The sequence below is a fragment of the Mixophyes fleayi genome, chromosome 3, assembly GCF_038048845.1.
Source record: "Mixophyes fleayi isolate aMixFle1 chromosome 3, aMixFle1.hap1, whole genome shotgun sequence".
NCBI classification, from domain to species: domain Eukaryota; kingdom Metazoa; phylum Chordata; class Amphibia; order Anura; family Limnodynastidae; genus Mixophyes; species Mixophyes fleayi.
Window position 1 is genome coordinate 340,099,650 of NC_134404.1, and position 21,579 is coordinate 340,121,228.

Sequence of the window (21,579 nt, forward strand, 5' to 3'; positions counted from 1 at the left end):
ATGTGAACAGGCCGGAGCAGTCCTCCTTCTGTATACTTCATGTTATGTCCGGACACTATGTCTATGGTAAACACAGCACGGACAGATGCTTAGATGTGATGAAACCTTTATTACAGAAGAACTTGCAGAGAGACAGTCAGAGGGGGGTGAAACAATTCATTACAGATGAACTGTAAACTGATATTAAATCATGTTCAGACCATTTACTTTACTGCTTTTCTCTTGTCTTGAATGTTGTGGTTTAACAGTTCTGGCTTCAGGGGATATAAATACTGCCCTGTGCACAGTGACTAATCGCACTTTTCTGTGGATCAGCAAGAACTAGGTTTGTGGTTTAGCCTATGCTTATAGATCCCTCATAATGCAATCAGTGTAGATTGAGCAATGTGTATAAAAGAGCCTTTGTTTGATGTCTGTCTCACTGGAGGGGAATGGATGGGCACAGATGGTAACAGACACAAGGATAGTTATTGCAGTGTGAGATTGTAAATCCTGATTGTTTACTATCATCCTTCAATCTCTTCACCACAAGATGTGAACTCGGTAATCCCTAACTCCAGCTAGTTTCAGACTTCTCCGGTATTCACTAAAATGACCCTTTAACCCAATTATTTACCTCTGACCGGCTCTTCTCTAGCTCTCAGTGCTGGACACGTCATATGGAGATCACCGATCCAGGCAGTAATTCCTTCTTTCCTCACCTTTCCTTAAAGATGACACTTCTAGTAGGAGAACTGGCAACTTCCCTTTAAATCATGACTGTTCAGGGTAGTTTGTAGCTTCCAGATGATGTTTTGGAAATACTGTGATTCCACAAATCTCATTATAGGAAAATCACAATCACAAAACCATTATTAATACGCTGCATTGGTTTGTTATGATTCTTCACCCCATAAAGATTATTGTCGTGGAATTTGGCAAATAGAACATGACTTCTCTTAGCTTCTTGTGATCTCCCCTAGTACCGGCTTGTCCTCTCTGCTACTTGTATAAAACAGAGCATCCTCGGGGCACGGCAGACCGTGCCGGACTCTCCCACTCCTACTAGACAGACTTTATTTTGCCTTTAATTTTGGTCCAGAAATGACACAGTCGCTCACACTCATGTTATTTACATTCTGAATTAATGTGTTATTTATGGGACTGAATTTTGTAATCTCTTGTAATGTAACAACTAATAATAGATTTATTGAATCAAAATGATTTACCGGTAGTTTCAATTTGATCAATATATTTATTACCATTAATGAAAAAATGTATACATCATACCTTGCTGTAAGCTGATTTAGTGAAGGCACACAGCTTCCCCTAGTTGAGTATTCTACATAGGCAATTGCTGGTGTCTGATTTTGTTAAAACAGCCCAGAGTCCTTAAGACCTAAGGAGGTGTGCTAATTTTATAGCAAAGTCTGAATTAACTCATTTCTTTTAGTTTGTGATTTTAAAGCCCCAATCCCACATAGAAGTTTTTTTCTTTCTTTAAATAGCACATTAAGAGTGCAACTCTCTCCTACAAATCATTATCTCCTTTTCTAAATCTCTCTGAAGGGCAGACAAGTATGGCTGCCAGCTACACACACACAGGTGCTCAGCTCTCAGCATGTCACATGATGGCAAAAGGGAGATGATTTTTCAGTGCAGACAGTGCTCAGAGTTTCTCTGCTCACTACATCATGTGACTGTGGTTGCCATGGTATTTTTATTTTATTTTTATTTTTTTTAAGGCAGAGTGGAAATGTACTATGAAAATACTTGTACTCCAACAAGCACCAATTTATCTACTTGGTAAAATTGTAGTATATACTGACACATAAGTTCAAATTCACTTTCTAGAAGGCAGCTGTCATAACGATTCCTCTAAAAGAGGAAGGTACTAAGTACTTTATACGGAGAGCACAGACCACATGCACGCTCTGGTCTGAGGACTTTAATTTCAGTGAGTAAGCAGGTAAGAGAAGACAACAGCCTGGCTGTGGTATACGGCGTTGCTGTGGTTTAGTCCAGGGTTTTCTTCTGCTTTTAGAAATGCAATTATTTTCCTAACGCTGCATCCATTTATGAAGTTTGTGAATTAAGTAGTGTTTAGGAGTGTGAGGAACGTATCGGAAGCATCGAGCCACCTCAAATACACAAAACAAAGACGTTCTAGGAGTAGCCCAACAGAGCAATGTATTCAGATTTGATCTGTGTCAAAGACTGGGAAACATGGCAGCGTGCAATGAGCAACAAATAAATAATTTCCCGAGTAACCCAAATAAGTCTATCAATCAAGGAAAGGGGAAAGTCTCCACTGTAAGTTTATCAATTTAAAAAAACTGATCATCCTGAAAATACATTACTAGCAGCAGCTATAGTGCAGCATCCACAAATTCCTTTTAATAAACTGGAGACATCCTGTTGTTATCTGATATAAAGTACAAGTGCACAGTAACAGAGGTGTGCTTCAATTAGTTATTATGAGTTACCCCCGTAATATGTCCGTCATGTCAGTATATAATTCTACAATATCATCAACATTTATTTATATAGCGCCAGCAGATTCCATAGCGCTTTAAAATTAGGAACAAACCGTAATAAAACAATACTAGGTAATACAGAGAAGTAAGAGGGCCCTGCACACAAGCTTACAATCTATGGGACAATGGTTTGATAAACAAGTTAAGTGCTACATATTGTATATTGTTTCAGTCAGATTGCAAAGGTAAAAAAATGCTTAATTGGCTGTACGATCCAGTCACACAGCAATGTTGGTCAGAGAGTTGTTGTCTTGTGTGAACTGTGTAAAGGGTGATATTAGGGTAACATCAGGAGGTTAAGATGGTGGTAGAGGAATATTATAAGCTTGTCTGAAGAGGTGGCTTTTCAGAGAACGTTTGAAGACTAGAGGAAAGTCTTACTGTGCAAGGGAGGGAATTCCACAAAGTGGGTGCAGCCTGAAAAAAGTCCTGTACTGAGAAGGGGAGGATGTAATAAGGGTGGATGAGAGACGCAGATCTAGTGCAGAATGGAGGTGTCGAGTTGGGAGATATTTTGAGACAAGTGAGGAGATGTATGTCGGTGCAATTTTGTTGATGGCCTTGTAGGTTAGTAGAAGAATTTTATATTTGATTTGGTGAAAAACAGGCAACCAATGTAGAGACTGACAGAGCGACGCAGCAGAGGAAAAACAATTTGCAAGGAAAATCAATCTAGGCGCTGGGTGCAAAATAGATTGTAGGGATGAGAGTCTGATTCAGGGAAGACCAGTAAGGAGGGAATTACAATAGTTAATGCGAGAGAATTCGAGTTTTTGCAGTGTCTTGTGTGAGATGTGTACGTATTCTGGAAATGTTTTTTAGATGTATGCAACATATAAAATAGATATTGTTGGATGTGGGGAACAAAGGATAGTTCTGAGCCTAGGCAACGAGCTTGTGGGGTGGGAGTTATAGTCATGTTGTCAACAGAAATAGAAATGTCAGGCAGGAAGCTTCTGTTGGTGGGTGAGAATATTATTAATTCTGTTTCTGAAAGATTGAGTTTGGGAGAGGACTTCCAAGATGAAATGGCAGAAAGACAGTCAGTAACACAGATATCGAGACAATATAATTGTTCTTCTTTTTTGGGCTTGGAAAGGAAATATTTTCTGTTATTATTAACAGTTATTTATATAGCGCCAACATATTGCGCAGCACAAAGGATATGTAATCATTCACATCAGTCCCTGTCCCAATGAAGCTTACACTCTATATTCTCCAACACACATGAGTTAATTTTATCAGCAGCCAATTAACCTATCAGTGTGTCTTTCGACAGCTATAGAAATCCCCCCACAGATGGGTGCTGGTCAGATTTGAACCAGTGACCCCAGCGCTGTGAGTCAGCAATACTGACCACTGTGCCACCGTGGTACTCCAATGGTTTAAAAGGAAAATGAGAGTACAGTGATGTTCAGTGACCATGTCATGATGGCAGTTGTAGTGCCACAGGCTCCATCTAGAATGCACCACATATAACCTGTTTACATGCTTTAAATCATTGAACACTAGTGCGGCTGACCAGGGGATGTTACTTGTGTTACACATGGTGCAGCCGGTCTTGGTATCAGATGGGTGAAGAATCCCCGGTGGTGTCTGAGTAACATCATCTCTAGAAGATAAGGAGTGATAGATGCAGGAAGGTGAAAGATGCGGCTCAGTGGTTATATATAATGGGTTCTTCTCCCTGCTCTGAGACAAAGGATCGGTGAGAACGGTGCACGGTCGGTACAGGGAGTTGGTAAAGGAAAGAGAATAAGGAGACAGCGTCTGGTTCCCAGCTGTGCCGTACAAGGTGGTTGTCCTTGGACCACCCAGAAATCATTACAGCCTCATCCTAACCCAGCGTCTTCATTGCTGTAGATCCGTTCCATCCCCACCTCCGACTGGATGCAGGACAGACCACACTATCTAGTCCTGAGGAAGAGCCTCATTAAACACAAGTAAAACCCACATTGTGGCCCACACAGAGATGGTATTATTAGGCTGGTTGTGTCTCACCATCTAATCCCTCAGTAAAACAGTGCAGTGCTGGCTTCTACCTGTCTCACACAGTAAGCAGAGCTGGGGCAGCTCATCATTGTGACGTCTGCTGCAGAAACAGCTCTCTTACATCTGTACAATCTATAACATATCAAATGAATGTATGTTTAAACCTACATTTTAATATTAGTCCACTTTCTTAGCTTGATTGGCTAAAAGCTTCATTGTTACTGTTGTAGCTGCAGCTGTGTTTTACTATGTAAGTAAATCATTGTTTTTCTAAGTATTGTAACAAAATGTTTATTTTAGTAATCTTATTAACACTCTTTCCTTCACTTTCCCTCTCTCATTCCCTCTCTCCTTCACTTTCTCTTTCTTTCCCTCTCTCATTCCCTCTCTCCTTCACGCTCTCACTCTTTCCTTCACTCTCACTCTTTCCCTCTGTCCTTCATTCTCTCTCCTTCATTCTCTCATTCCCTCTCTCCCTCTCGCTCTCACATCCTCTCTCTACTGTCTCTCTCTTCTCTCTCCTTCACTCTCTCTCTCTTTCCCTCTCAGTCTCTCTCTCTTTCCCTCTCACTCTCCCTCTCTCTTTGCTTCATTCTCTCTCTCCTTCACTCTCTCATTCCCTCTCTCCCTCTCGCTCTCACATCCTCTCTCTACAGTCTCTCTCTTTCTTCTCTCTCCTTCACTCTCCCTCTCTTTCCCTCTGTCTCTCTCTCTTTCCCTCTCACTCTCCCTCTCTGTCTGCTTCACTCTCTCTCTCCCTCTTGCTCTCAGGTCCTCTCTCTATTTCCCACTCCTTTCCCTCTCTCACTTTCCCATATCCTCTTTCTCCCCTCTGTATTCCCCACTCCTCCTCTCTCTCTCCGTCTCGCACTCCCACTCTCTGGGGTAACGGTATCAAAGTTCAATTCTGGCAAATCATCGATTTTCAACAACACTGTTGGGGAGATTTAAAACAACAATTTAATTAAAGGCAAATCTTCTAGGTCCTGGACCTAGCCGGGCCGTGCATAGAAAGCTCTCGGCAGTGTCCTTGCTTGGCTCCTGTCACCTGCATCCTCCATATATAATTGTTATTCCCCTGTACGGGCAATATAGATCATTTCCATAATCTTAGAATTATATTTGCTGTCCGTATATACAGCCCGGAGATCATCCTGGCGCTTCCGGTTAGTGCAAAATTTGATGGAAAGTAATTAAAATTTTATATTGTTAACTCATCTCACATATCATATATTACAGTATATTACACGGCCATAGAGAATACATTAGGGAACTTTTATTTCATAGACAAAAAGGAAGTCGCAAATGTCTCTTTAATTGGTCCCTGTATAGTCCATTAGATAATTGTGCTAAAATAGACAACACTGACCTGGAAAGTGTGGAGCTTCATCATGAAGACACTAGAATGTAACACATATGTAACACCTGTTGTATCTATAGATGTTCTGTTGCTGCTGCTGTGTGTGCAGTGATATCAGTCAGGTGCTGACAGTAATAGCAACAGTGACACTTGGAAAGGTACCCGGGACATCACTAACGGCGACAGCGCTATCTAGTTCTCACTAGTTTGATGAGCTGAGTTCTCATGAAGCGTTGGCTGCCACAGCCCATGCAGGAGGAAGGTGCAGTATATAACGTACTAGAGCATTATATTGAAACCAGAACTAGATTGATTTGTGTGTTCTGGACAAGCGTTGGGCCTGTTTACTCCTATGGGACTGGGATCCACCGAGGAGGGAGAAATGCAATTGTTCAGGAATTTCCAGCGCGTATCTCTGGTTCCTTGATGCCTCTTCCTGACCCCCCCCATCCTGCTAATAATCAGCCTGGGAAATAATGTCCTTATTACTGTGAACCAATCCAGAGACAGTGTTCTGATATCAGGAGATGAAAAGCAAATGTGAGTCCTTTGAACCCAGGACATAAAGGCCTCATTATAAGTAAACGTTATTGTATACAAGATTAAAGGGAGTTACAGGCCTCTATCTGAGAAATGTTCATTGTTGTAGGTTAAAATAAAGCTACGTATAAGGACTGGCCGTATAATATAAAGGGGTGCCATTATTCTAGGCAGTCAGTGGATATACAGCTTTTATGGGCCTGATTCATATCTGAACGCAACTTACACATAAGTTGTGTATTTATAAAGAGCACAATTGCAACATATTCAAATCAAAACGAATCTCAAGATAAATTGTGATTTGAATCTGAGTGTAAGTACAGAACATACTGCAGGATACAGACTTGTAAGTACAGTACAAAGTCGCATTAGAAAGCATAAAACTTTTATGTGATCATAAAATAACAGTATAATCATTTATATAAATATTTATTTTCAAACATATTATTTTTCTTACATTAATTACATAAAGACACAAGTTGCATTTTTAAAGCAAGCAAGGAACTGGAGTGGAGGTGCGTCCGTAGTGGTCAGCACTTCTGCCTCACAGCACTGGGGTCATGAGTTTGATTCCTGGCCATGGCCTTATTTGTGTGGAGTTTGTCTGTGCTCCCCGTGTTTGCGTGGGTTTCCTCCGGGTGCTCCGGTTTCCTCCCACACTCCAAAAACATACTGGTAGGTTAATTGGCTGTTAACAAATTGACCTTATTCTCTCTCTGTCTGTCTGTGTGTGTCTGTGTTAGGGAATTTAGTCTGTAAGCCCCAATGGGGCAGGGACTGATGTGAGTGAGTTCTCTGTACAGCGCTGCGGAATTAGTGGCGCTATATAATAGCTAATGATGATGATAAAATCCAAGCGGATCTCAAGACACGTTTCCATTTGAATCTGGGTATACGTACGCTCTGTCTAAACGTTACCAATGTTACTTGCCGTATATTAACAGACAGAACACAATGCAGGATACACACATGCATATGTACAATATAAAGTCCTATCAGAACACATGCAAAAAAAATATTCTCTTTAAAATAAATTAATAACTTATAATAATACACCAATCTGCCACAACATTAAAACCACCAGCCTAATATTATGGAGATCCTCCTCGTGCCACCAAAACAGCTCTGACCCGTCGAGGCATGGACTCCGCAAGACCTCTGAAGGTGTCCTGTTTCTGCAGTGTGGCAGGATGCATTATCCTGCTGAAAGAGGCCACTGCCATCAGGGAATACCGTTGAAGGGCTGTACTTGGTCTGCAACAACGTTTAGGTAGGTGGTACGTGTCAGAGTAACATCCACATGAATGCCAGGACCCAAGGTTTCCCAGAAGAACATTGCCCAGAGCATCACACTGCCTCCACCAGCTGCCTTCTTCCCATAGTGCATCCTGGTGCCATCTCTTCCCCAGGTAAACGACGGACATGCATACTTGTAATTTTTAATACAAAGACTATACCATGTCAGTCATCACTATCAGTCAGTACTTACACTTTGCACGCCCTTACTGTACTTGGTCTATGTTAGTCCGTCCCTTCCCTCCTCGTTCCGCCTCTTATGTCATAGGCAGCCGTAATTGTGTCATTTGCGTTCAGACATGAATTACGTGCAGATGCGGCCATTGGTCAGTTTCTGGGCTTATTCGAAGCTAATTCACGCAGGATATACAACACAAACGGACGTCTGAACTGAACATGAATCGGGCCCTATAAGTCCTAGCCTGCCCCACCTAGCAAAGTTTACATATTTACATATTGCACTTGTCTTAATTGATAAAAAGGTAGGAAATTACTTACAGGGGAATTAATGTGGCTGTGTTAGTGAATTGTGAATAAAAGGACTTAAAGCTACATGACTACCTGCAGAAAAGATTATAGTAAACTGGCTCCACCAGAGCCGTGGACTGCTACTTGCAAATGTTTTTCCCAGGCTTCTCCGTTCCTCTTTCATCCCCCACCAAAAACGGTGTCAAAAGATTGTGGCTTGCGATTAGTCCTCCCACTCACCGCCCCGTACACCCCCAACTCGCCACGGCAAAAACCTGCCTGTGCTCTGCCAAAAAGAGCGATTAGCATTTTCTTCAAAATTCGTAAAATAGCCATAAGAATATCAAAATGAGCAATATTACGAACATGTACACTGCAAGTAGAATAAGTGTGTTATTCCTGTGTCCCTGATTCATTACCTGGGGCTTGTATATCAGTGTGTAAGACTGAATGCTGTGAAGTATTAGTAACATTTGTCAGCCATTGTATGAATGAGCAGTGAGACAGCGGCCAGGGGGGTGTATGTGTGTGTGTGTGTGTATGTATGTATATATGTATGTGTGTATATATATATATATATATATATATATATATATATATATATATATATATAATATCTCACAGCTGCTGGATCATATCTTACATCTGTACACATAACCCCCCCCCCAATCCTCTGACACATAACCCCCCCCCCCCAATCCTCTGAAACACATACCAGTAGTAGTTACCTTCATAAATAATCTTGTGAGATTTTATTTTTTGTTTGTAAAAGCAAAATAATAGTTTAGCAAAACGTTGTTGTGCCAAATATTTCTTTTATGAACAGTTTATTTTAGTTGTCTAGTGCCCGACACCTACGTTAGTAGTGATGCCTGGAACAGATCAGCGAAAGTTAGACAGGGTCTGATGTGTAGAGTAAAGGTGATGTATAGTATACACTACATTACGGTATATTATAGTACAGATACAGTACATTACAGTATAGCCACATTACAGTACAGATAAATGACAATATATTACAGATACAGTACAGTTACAGTATAGATACATTACAGTACAGATATAGTACATTATGGTATATTATAGTATGGATACAGTACATAACAGATATATTACATTATGGTATATTATAATACAGATACAGTACGGATGCAGTACATTACATTACAGTACAGATAGAGTTTATTAATGAATAAAACTAAAATCTTGTAAGCAGCCAAAGTATCTCTCAGCCAGCTGTATATCTACTAACAGGCTCAGTCACTACAATTATTATACTTAGGATGGGTACACACTGAAGAATTTTCCAATGACTTCTTATCTACAGTGATTGTACCTACGACTGAAGGTCCGATCGGTCTAATGATTCATGTATACACACTAGACATGATTTACCTTCAGATCTGTGCTCTTTATCTGGTCCTATAGTCATTTAGATAATGAAAGCACAATAGTCATTCATTCATTCCGTCAGACTGATTAACCGCCTTGTTATAGCGATCCACATGTCATAACGAATTTCGTTAGCTTCTGTGACTCTGAAACAAAATATTCAGTCTCAGAACGAACTAATGAACTATTCCATCTACAGCACTCTCTACATTTAGTCACCGGGACATGTTCATTGCCGGCATCGGCTGAAAAGACCATGGGCCTGATTCATTAAGGATCTTAAATGAAGAGGTATCTTATTTCAGTCTCCTGGACAAAACCATGTTACAATGCAAGGGGTACAAACTAGTTTTCTGTTTTGCACATAACTTAAATACTGACTGTTTTTTCATGTAACACACAAATATCAACTTTAAATTTCAGTGTACAAATAAGCTATCAAGTATTTGTGTGCTACATGAAAAAACAGTCAGTATTTAACTTATGTGCAAAACAGAAAACTAATTTGCACCCCCTTGCATTGTAACATGGTTTTGTCCAGGAGACTGAAATAAGATACCTCTTCATTTAAGATCCTTAATGAATCAGGCCCCATGACTCTGTAAGTTCTATGGAGATCCTGAACGTGAGTGTGTACACACTGCATGATTGGAAAGAGATTATTAAACAGTACGACCAACCTAATGAGCCGACAATCAGCACTTTGGGACAACTTACCACTATTAAGTATACACACTAACATGACATCCGACCAAACCATTGTATGCCCCGATTATCGGATGAAAAACCTCCAGTGTGCACCCAGCCTTAGTTGTAGGGTTGCAGCGACGGACAAACTTGGAAGCTCAAGATGAACAACCTGGATGAATGGGGAGATTAAGGAAAGTACAGGAGGGAAAGAGTTGGGGTGTGAGTAAGAGTAACTCACATGGCATAATAATAGTGAGTAAGAGAGGGAGTCAGCTACACATATACATGTGATATTCTGAACTAGGGAGTACGGATAAAATGCCGATAAGTGGAGATATCGAGAGAGTGAATTGATGTCGTCGGCCGAGGTGGGGGGGGTGGGGGGTATTTGTCAGGGTTCACATGTGGAGTAAATCACTATAACCCCAGTGCAACAGACTTGTGGTTTGGGAGAACTGGCCGCACATGTATGTATTACTGTGAGGAGTGGATGTATGTTACATGTCATAGGGACTGTTGTGTGTCGGCACCTGTGAGGGGCTACGCTGATATTACACCTCCTGCAGCCATCTATAACCTCCACAGATAATGCTGAGGGTGACGTACATTATGGTAAATGTGGATCAGTTCCATCTCTAACCACAAGTGCAGGAGAGCTCTGGGAAAGAATGTGACTGTGTCTCTGGCTCTTTCATCTCGTCTTGAGATGGTGAATAGACTTCGTATGGTGGAGACTGGAGGAGATTAAAACATGGGGCCTGTCATGGGATAGGAATGTAGGGGTTAATAGCCGGCCATGACTCATCAGTGATTCACTCCTAAAACACTCTGAACCTGTAGTGAGGGATGAGGGTTCTCAGCAGAGTGATGCCCACACTGAGCCTTATCATGGCACATGTCAGATACATTACAGTATCTAACCCTCATTTACAGATTATTTGCAGCAGATGTTAATATTCCACATCCTACTCTGAGAACAAGATCTGGGTGTCTGAAGCCACAGTGGACGTCTGTTAGTCGTGATGTATCTCACTGCTGAATGCTGTTCACACTGACTGTCTGCCATGGAGATGGGACATCCAGGATATATAATTACTGAGTCTTTATAAGGAAGTATCACTTATACCAGAGGGTCAAACCCTTTTTTGCCCAGAAGCGTGTGAGGATTTTTCGCTCAGTGAAGCATGAAGCTGTCTAATCCCTGATTGATACATGTGATTGTACACAATGATAGTGTCTGTGTGAGTGTGTTATGTGCTGGTGTGTGAGTGTGTTATGTGCTGGTGTGTTACCTGGCTTCTGGGAGAGAGGAGGTAGGCGGGGCCTAACAATGCTATTTGCATCTTCAGGTGGTAATTGCGTCACCAAGACCGGGTCACTGCAGTGAACCCTGAGTGGCAGAGATATGATGATGTAATCCATGTCATCACTCCCCTGCACTCTGCTTATAATGAGGTGGGCGGGGCTTGATGATGATGTAATCCACGTCATCACTCCCCCTGCACTGCTTCTAATGAGATGGGTGGGGCTTGATAATGTAATCCATGTCAACACTCCCCTGAACTCTGCTTCCAATGGGGTGGGCAGGGCTTGATGACACAATCCACATTAAGGCTACCGCCCACCTTCCACAATTGCCACTTCTTTTTGAAGTCCGGGAGGTATCACTCTAATTCGGTAGTCTTCTCGATATTTGAGAGCGGAATCAATATTCACGAGACTGGACCAGTGTGAAACCACGTTTAGGTTAGTTACTGATGAGACACATACGCAGCAATCATACAGGGTCTGATTCATTAACGCAAGACAAACGCAAATTGCATTTTTTAAAAAAAAAAAAATGCACGTAGCTCGGTCATACGCAGGTATTCAGCTAGGAGCGGACCTGGAGGAACGTATCTTGTTGAATACGGATCTAGGTCCAATCTGCTCTGACAGACAGAATACACTGCAGGATATATCCAGTTCATATGTGGAATATAAAGTCCCCGGAGACCGAACAGAAATAAAAATAAAAGTATTCAGTGATTGTCACCTGTTAATAATATATATAGTCATTAATGCCAAAATTGTTAAAAATTATTAACTTATCAGATTATTAATGTCTCCTAAAATGCATTTTTCCAGTTGCTCCTGATTGCAAACACATATACTAGCTGTATACACAGCCGTCATCACTAGTAATCAGCACTTGACTTGTAGCTGGTGCCAGTGATAGAAAATCACGTACCTTACAGATGCCCAAAGCTTGAATCGGACATTACTGAGTGCACTCAGGCTTGGTCCTTACTGTATATTGACTACATACGCTCAGTATGTTTTCAAGTTTTCCACAATTATGTATGTATTTGGGTCAGTATGCAGAGGAGAGTAAAGTTATGGGAATTGGCAGGAATGGATCATGCAGCACATACATTAACCACCCTGAAGAGATGTAAGAATTTTTTTTTTTACCGAGTTTCGCAAAGAAACAGTGACATCTGTAATCCGTACACAAAGTATCCGTTATTTCTGTCTATTCTATAACTGCATTGTCCTAAGTTCTACTGAACCAAACCTCTTTCTCGTCAGACACTGACAGCACAATAGTTTTTCCCTCTGTAGAATAACACAATTCAATGTTTCTTTGAAAATATTTTCCATACAGCTTAGTCTAGGTGCCAAAATAGATAGCGATCACCAAGCAACTTGTATATCAGTCTTGCGTCCATATATAAATAACAGAGGATCCACCAACCGGTGACCACTGATTTCTGCCAAGAGGAAGCATCTCACAATACAGGAGACCAAGGGGCATCAGACGGCTGCAACACGAGAGCTTTCCATATGTGGAAAAATATTAATAAATAGCTCAGAGAGTCTAGACTAAGATTTACTGTAACACAGAGAGAACAATACAGATCTTTCCATGTCTATTTATAATGTGGTAAATAGGTGTACTTGGCTTCATTGCTACATAGTAATGTCTAAGATATGGACAGCATCGGCTGGGTCTCTGAATCCTGCTACCACTGTCTTTGCGTCACTTTATATGCACAAGGAGCAAAGGTCTGACTAACAGGATGACAGGAGCATGATAAGTGTCCAGCAGGAATTCTGGTAACTCCAAACAAACAAAGATACATCTCTGAAACGTTCAGTACTGTAATATTACAGTGAACTATTCCTTTAACATTTAGGAGTGTTTATGTGATACTGTAAAATAAAATATCAGCCATAGATTCCAATAGAAGAGTGCCCCTAGTGGTGAAATAATGGAAATGGTTGAATAGCACCCTGGATTTTTAGCAAGTAATACATTTATAGCTCAGTGTTACACATGCATTGAATTGCATTTGTTTTATCCCACACGTCTCCTGTTTTTATAATGTTCAATGAACCTTTTAATGTGCATAAAATGTCACGTTTTAGTGACTAATGCCGGATTCTGTCCTGTTAATAACATGTTATTGGAGTGTTAGACCCTATGTACGTCACACTGTGATTTCTCTTTCCTCCCAGGGGGCCGGAGACAGTTTTATTGGGGCGCTGGCTTTCTATATTGCAAGTTATCCTCAGCTCAGCATCGAAGAAATGGTGAAAAGGTCAAACCACATTGCGTCAATAAGCGTCCAAGCAGCGGGAACGCAGACATCCTATCCCTACAGGAAGGACCTTCCTCAGGACTTCTTCTCATAGAGGAAATATGAGAGAATGTAAAACACGGCTCTTCTCTAAGGAAGCTCAGAAAATGTCCTCGTATTATGGTGAACTGAAATGACCTCTTGAATAAATAATATAGAGCGGTCGCTGTTGTTAAACCAAAGATACTCCTATTGCAGAGAAATACATCCTCCAACCAGTAATATACAGACCCTGAAGCATTTATTTGTTTGGTGTGTAGTACCATATATGTCCTGCAGGTGTCAGTGCAGTTGCTGGGTGTGGATCTTTTTTTATACCCCTTTATAGAGAGAGCACTAGTGACACCATCAGGCTCGAGGTATTACACAACAAAAAGCATCAGGAAAATCATGAACAGGGATCAAAATTATGCAACTGTTTAGAATAGTAAAATAAACTGGACAATTTAATTAGTATTAATTTGAAACATATAATGTGTAATATACAGTATACATATACCGTGACACAACATTTTATATCAAAGCAACAGATGAATAAACATTCTTTGTAAGGCGCTGTGTAATATGTTGTATAAATAAATATTGATAAAATAATCCTTTCCTGGTCAGTGTTATGTAAGGAAATATGTGATCAGTTGCTAACGGCTACAGCAACTGTTTCCTCTTCACCCGGTATAAGTGCTGTCATTTAGTGGAATAAACACACAATGGTAATGTTATTAACTTCCACATTCTAGTACGAGTAGATACGTTTGTCTAGATAAGCAATGATATTTTCTTTAAATTAAATTTGAAATTACAAACACCTCATTCACAAAGGTGTTGGCGGCATTTGGGAATTTAGTTATACAAAGGTCCTTCTTAAAGTCTATACAACAAATCTAATTACAATTCTGTAAATGTGTTAATACAGCAGGTGCTGTTGGTAGCTTATTACCAGCGGTGCCACCAGCCGCCCCCCGGGGTCCTCTCTCTATTCTATGTACTAATTTGCTCCAGAAACCACATCACTTGTTCACGTTAAGGGGGCCTGTCAGACAGTTGTGACAAAGGACTTTAACGCTCTAATGTAAATATTAAGGAAAAGTTACACAATTATTCTTGTCATATTTTTCTATGATAGGGCCAGCAAAGCTGCTTCCAGCTCCATTCAGAACAGTTCCATTGTTTGCTTTCTCTTCCACAGATGTCCAGTCAGTCTAAGATGTGATGACCCTCTCACTATACAAGAGCTGGTGGTCTGTTCTTCCAGAATATCAGTGAGACTCACAAATTAGTGACTCCAGAGAGTGCTTACCTGCTGCATATAGCTGTGCCTACCTAAGTACTTTGTGGCAGGGGTCTAATGACATTAATTACACCATCACGTCCCTGAGGTGAGAGCAGCATCATGCAGCTGCCACAATCCACAGGATTACACAAGTTGCATCATCAAACCCTGCTCAGCTATATTCCTATCTCATCTCTCAGAAGTAGGCAAGTACACAGGGAGAGGAAGAGAGTGTGTATGTGTGTGGTCACTGGGGCAGTGTATGGAGTTATTGGGTGTATGACCAGGTCCAGAAATGACAGGGGGACAAGTTGTTCATAGTCAGCGCTGTGATAAGGCAACCTGTGTCCAACATATTTGATACTCACAGAAACATTGAGATCAGCCTAAGTGCAGTCTCCACTTAGTGACACGCACCTCTTAGCCATGTGCTCCCCCCTCCCTGCACCATAAATATCTTTTGTATTGTTTGAATTACTTCTTGGGGTGGGTAGAAGTTCCTGACCCGAATCTTAGGTGATCATTTAGAGAAGGTCTGGTCAACCTGTGGCTCTCCAGGTGTGTTGTTTGGTTATTTACTGGCAAATCATGCCGAGGCTGCACCTGGAGAGCCGCACGTTGGCCAGGGCGGATTTAAAGGCAATGAGGAGCCTGGCAGATCTACTTTGATGATGTCACAGGATGTTGCTCAGGACCACACTGAGCGTGCTCCTGCCAGGACATGGGCTGTTCCCTCTCTCTTTACTACTCATGAATATTCATAGCTGCCCAGACCGTGCCATCAGATGACTATAGAAGACACTATACAGGTGTATCATACAGTGTATGTAACATGTTGTCTGTTATGTGCAGGTGACAGGAGCTCTTTAATGGACATCATAATAATACAGGGGAATAAAAATGCTGCTTTAATGATCGTTTCCACAAAAACAACAACTAAATAATATTAAACTGTTTATTAACAAGTAAAACGCTCACTGGGGACAGCACTGTGCAGACTGAAGAAACTTTTCTTTTGTTATTGACAATATATTGCAGCCAAAATAAAGATTTTCTGGAAGAATCGGCTGTTTGGGGGTCGGACGCTTTATCTGGGAAGATCATCTGTTCAGTGAATAGGATGTGGCAGTAAAATTCGAAGCCATGATCCAGCTGAGATATTTGGCCGGCCGCCCTCAGCATTGTCTGTGTAATTATTGGCAGCCGACATCTGTGTCCTAGTTCTCCATCCTCACACGCGCCACAGGATGTGTGAAGCCCCCCTGCCACCCCCCTAATCCCCCGGGAGTCCTCTCTCCAATCCATGTACCACCAGGTTGTTAAATGCTTCGTATTTTCCTCTTTTCAAAGAACAGAACATGTTGTTTTACTGGAAGAGATAAAGATATGAGGATTACAGAGATGTTATAAACAGACAGCTCTCTGGACCGGGAACCAGTACAGCAAACTGATGTCCGCCCCATGTGCTCATATTGTAGCGGATCAGATATAAGATACTGGGAACCGCATCATGTCAATGTCTCCACAAACACATAAACACAAATGACAATTAACGAGCATTCACCAAGCACAGATTCACAGCATATATTGTTCAGGGCAAACATACTACTCTAATATCCAGATACTCCAGTATAAATCACTTATTAGTTGTTCTGCTGCTGCCGCCTTGTGGAGAAATTAATATGCACTGAGCTTCTACACTGCGAGCTGGAGATTTCAGATAATCTGTATCGATGTATTTTTTTTTTGCACACGACTTATTACATTACTACAATTGAATCAAAACCCATACCCATTAGAGGGTTAGCCAGCAGTGTGCTGTATTTCCCATTGATTTCTATGGCCTATTCATTTCAATGGAGTTGTCCATTACAAACTCCATTAAAGTAAATGGGCTATTGAAATGAATCAGCAATAGACATCAGTGGAGCTGCACTGGTAACTGTAATTTAATTTATCTCCATTGATGAGTCAGCAAAGTAGGAAATCCCCAGGACTCCCCTCATCAGCCAGCCAATCACGTTGCAGCTGGCATGAAAAAAACTTCTGATTGTTTGTGATGAATGCAACGTAAATAGGAATCATTGACTCCTAGAGAAAAAGCACAAAGCACTACAGCGCACACCAGCACCTCTGACTGATGACACAAACAGCAAACACTGCATTCTTGGTACATCAACCATACAGAACGGTGTCATTGTGCTCTGACAGCACATTATCTATAAGGATCGATGAATCCTTATTGTAACCTCTGCTCAAGCTGCAGTCAGCACATCCCATACAGAATACACATAAAAAAGCCATGTGTGTACATAGCGTTACTCGTGGGACTGGATGACATTTCAGGAGTATCACCACTGCCGCTAACCTCCTCACACGGTACAAGGTCTACGGCACCTGACCACCCCCACACACCGGGTGACCACACCCTCACACACCGGGTGACCACACCCTCACACACCGGGTGACCACACCCTCACACACCGGGTGACCACACCCTCACACACCGGGTGACCACACCCTCACACACCGGGTGACCACACCCTCACACACCGGGTGACCACACCCTCACTGGCTGCCCCACCCCTGAAGACTTTCTTAATGGGCCGCTTGCAGACCGAGCACTTCACATGGTATCACAAACACATTTTGTAATATTTTAGGTAGAGAACCACTATACTGACAAATAATATCTTCATAACACAAACTTTAGGCAGTTCACCAATTCCTGCACTGACCCCCATGGCTGGTGCCATTCAGTACTGAAGCCGGTTACACATCTATGTAATTATCGCACAGATCACACGATTCACAACCGTTTGGTCAGACATTGCAGGAGTCTGTACGCTCTCATGGTCACGTTTCATCATAGCAAAGCACATCGCATCTGTTGATTTGGTTTTCTGAACTTCGTATAATTCCGATCAACGATAGAACGATGTCAGGTAAATGTGGCAGTGTGCACACACTCACCACCAGCAGTGTAGGCAGATATCTGTACAGTGTGCAGCATCACAATCTTATCAGCAGATGATTATGAGAGATGAAGATCACAGATCTGAAGGTAAATCACGTAGGTGTGTACACAGGAATCTGCTGTTCATCCGGATTCTGAGTCATTGGTAAAAAACTTTACAGAAATCTCATCTGCAGTAAGATTACACAGGTGTATCCGGCTGTACACTTCACATTTTGGATACAAGCAGCACCATATGTAGCAGCTGCAGATCTAGAACCAGCGACATGCGCTGCCACACACTGACAACACTGTGCTCCATGTCCATCTATACAGTGGATTATATGTCCGCTCTCTTTCCACTGAAAGAACGGAGCAGGCGTAGAATATACTCACCGATGGGATCGTACTTCCTCAAGACCAGCTTGTCCTTTAGTTTATTCCTCCTAGTGTTGAAGCGGTAGCCGGTCCCTGCTGCACTCATCATCTGCACCAGGAGCACTCTGCCAGAGAAACACAAACATGGAGGAGAGAGTTGTAGGTCAAATAGAAAGTGCACCCATCACATACATATAATAGGTGCAGCCATTCTGTGGGCTGAAGCAATATCTACCCATCAGCCACAACATTAAAGCCACCGACAAGTGATGTGAATAACATTGATTATTACAGTACAATGGCTCCTGTCAAGGGGTGAGATATATCAGACAGCAAATGAACTGTTTTGGTGGTATGAGGGGGACCTACACAATATTAGACAGGTGGTTTTAATTTTGTGGCTGATCTGAGTATAATAAGAATGCCCAGAATGGCCACAGTAAGCGGGATACAGGCATTTCATCTGTAGTCTGCAGGTAATTATATATCTCACATAGGTGTTCCTTGCAGCCTAGTAAGGGCCTCTGGTAACACTGCAGTAATGCAGACTCTGCACAGTAAGGATAAATATAGTGTGTACTGAACAAGCAAACGTCTAATAAGTTCTTATGCTAAATAACAAACCCTATATATATATTCTTAAGTGGATTTGATACTTTGGTTTGGACCATGTAAAATTAAATTACATTTTTTTAAAAAAAATATACTGCTCAATAAAGTGACTGAAAGGGTCAAAAATGGTGCAAAACGCTCACCGGGAACTGGAGAGATTTACAGCTAAGTAGTGAAACCTTCCCGCTGCGATGTCTTATTTGTAAGATTTATGTCATGATATTAAATCTCTTGGTTCTCTCCAGTTGTTAAGAAATCATGGAGGAAATATTCTGCATTGTGATATTACCAGGCTTATAAAAGACCAGATATAAACTATATACATACTTCTGAGAACGAAGCGATGCAAATAAAAGATTGTTATGTGATCTCATTGTGAGACCCCAAATCATACAATAGCAGAGGAAAAACCAAAGCATTCACTGTTACAAATTAAGGTGAATATACACCTTCTTGTTGAGTTTTTAAAGCTCCAAAAACTTAATAAACTGGTCCATGAAATCACATGAATATTTTTTTTTTATATTTGATAATTCAATCACATTTTCCCAGTTTGCTTTATATAATTTGCTTTATTTTTACAGAGTCAAAAGCGGAAGATCAATACTTCATGTTTAGCATAAGAATTTATTAGACATTTACCTGTAAAGCAGACACTATGGAGCCGCGATGAGTCCCCACTTACGGTACCAGAGACTCATCGTCTTAATGTTTTGACTTAAATCTCCGCTCAATTTCCCCTTGTGTCCCATAGAAGTGCGAAGAATAATGTGCGGAGCTTCCTTACCGTAATGGACAGCAATGTCCTCAACCGGACATCGAGGAGATACCTTGCGGCCAACTGAATCTCCCCCTATATTTCTTCTTTTTCAGTTCCTACTGCAGAGTCCACATTTCTACAGAGACTTTGAGGGAGAAGAATTTGGGACTCTTTTCCTCCTGGCTGCATATTAGGAACCTAAACTGAAGCATTGGCCCTTCCCGGTGGCACCAGTCACGCCTGTTTTACACTACAGATAACACGGTCTGATTGTTCAGAATATACAGGACAATGTATGGCTATAACACAGGGAGGTCAGCCAGGTAATGGGCACATAAAACAGAAAAGTTCCACTTACTTTGATTTCCCGGCTGCAACTGATTCAGATGTGATGGGGAAGATTGAGAATATTAGTAAAGAAGAGACAGCATACCCTACTCACGCTCAGGTAACGTACCCCACTCACCCTCAGGTAACGTAACCCCACTCACCCTCAGGTAACGTACCCCCACTCACCCTCAGGTAACGTACCCCCACTCACCCTCAGGTAACGTACCCCCACTCACGCTCAGGTAACGTACCCCCACTCACGCTCAGGTAACGTACCCCACTCACCCTCAGGTAACGTACCCCACTCACCCTCAGGTAACGTACCCCACTTTCACGCTCAGGTAACGTACCCCACTCACGCTCAGGTAACGTACCCCCACTCACCCTCAGGTAACGTACCCCCACTCACCCTCAGGTAACGTACCCCCACTCACCCTCAGGTAACGTACCCCCACTCACCCTCAGGTAACGTACCCCACTCACCCTCAGGTAACGTACCCCACTCACCCTCAGGTAACGTACCCCACTTTCACGCTCAGGTAACGTACCCCACTCACGCTCAGGTAACATACCCCAGTCAGGTAACCCCTCCCCCAGTTCGCAGGTACATCCCCTCTTCTCCCCCTGTGAGTACACTACACATCCTCTGCCCCACTCACCCTCAAGTACACTCCCCACTCAGGTTCACTAACCCTCGGGAACACACACCTTCCTCGCCCCCACTCACACTCAGGCGTACTCCCCTACCCCTCGGGATCCCCCCCTCACACTCACAGTTTACACACGTAAGGAACATGTTTAGAAATCTCTCCTCCAGCACAAGGGCAGGAGCTACACAGCCGGTGTCACTTCCGGGTCTGCTAATGTCAATTTCCGGGTTATGTCAGAACGGGGATCACTAGGAGGTAAATAACAGCCATGCTGCTGTAGCCAGACCCCTGGTTTCATTAGTGTTGGTCTCCGGGAAAATGGCCGCCGCCCTCACCAATCCCCATATTCTGGAGCTGCAGTAATGTCCCTTTACAGGTACCTGCAGAGCCCGGGGACCTGTCACACCCGGCTCTTGACCTGTATGGGTGTAGTGGGCGTGGCTGGAGGCCTAATATGGCGGCTGCCTGTAGCTCTTAGTGGGGAATATTTATATCCACATACATCAGAGCTCTAAGGTGATCATTGTGGCCAAAATCAACAGATTGTTGTTGTTGTACAATTTGTAATTCACAGTGTTCACTATATCCAGAGCTCAATAGTATAATATCTCCACCTGTTCTCCACCCCCGGGGGCAGATCCATACCCAATGTGCAATTTCCTACCAGGCTGAATTTAACAATCACCAGAGTCAGAGACCAACGTCGGCTACTGGAGTGGTAAAGCATCCACGTTCATCGTGGACAT

The 21,579-nt window shown here is 42.2% G+C and overlaps 2 protein-coding genes across 4 annotated transcripts in view; one reads left to right on the forward strand and one right to left on the reverse strand.

The window, feature by feature from the left end:
* Positions 1 to 14,471, forward strand: part of RBKS (ribokinase) — a 46,789-nt gene extending 32,318 nt beyond the window's left edge. For 2 of the 3 annotated variants that reach the window (XM_075204399.1, XM_075204400.1), the window contains exon 9: positions 13,756 to 14,471. In XM_075204399.1, coding sequence (XP_075060500.1) covers positions 13,756 to 13,932 — 177 coding nt within the window. In that variant the 3' untranslated portion in view covers positions 13,933 to 14,471. Of the gene's footprint in view, positions 1 to 4,213; positions 4,635 to 13,755 lie in introns of those variants that run through there. The other variant, XM_075204401.1, reaches the window with a different exon arrangement.
* Positions 14,472 to 16,088: 1,617 nt separating this feature from the next.
* Positions 16,089 to 21,062, reverse strand: MRPL33 (mitochondrial ribosomal protein L33). Its single transcript, XM_075204406.1, has 4 exons — positions 20,958 to 21,062; positions 20,212 to 20,230; positions 18,500 to 18,606; positions 16,089 to 16,516 (listed from the first exon to the last, which is right to left on the reverse strand). The coding sequence occupies exons 1-4, from the start codon at positions 20,977 to 20,979 to the stop codon at positions 16,467 to 16,469; spliced, it is 198 nt and encodes a 65-aa protein (XP_075060507.1). The 5' UTR covers positions 20,980 to 21,062; the 3' UTR covers positions 16,089 to 16,466.
* Between the last annotated feature and the right edge of the window lie 517 nt (positions 21,063 to 21,579).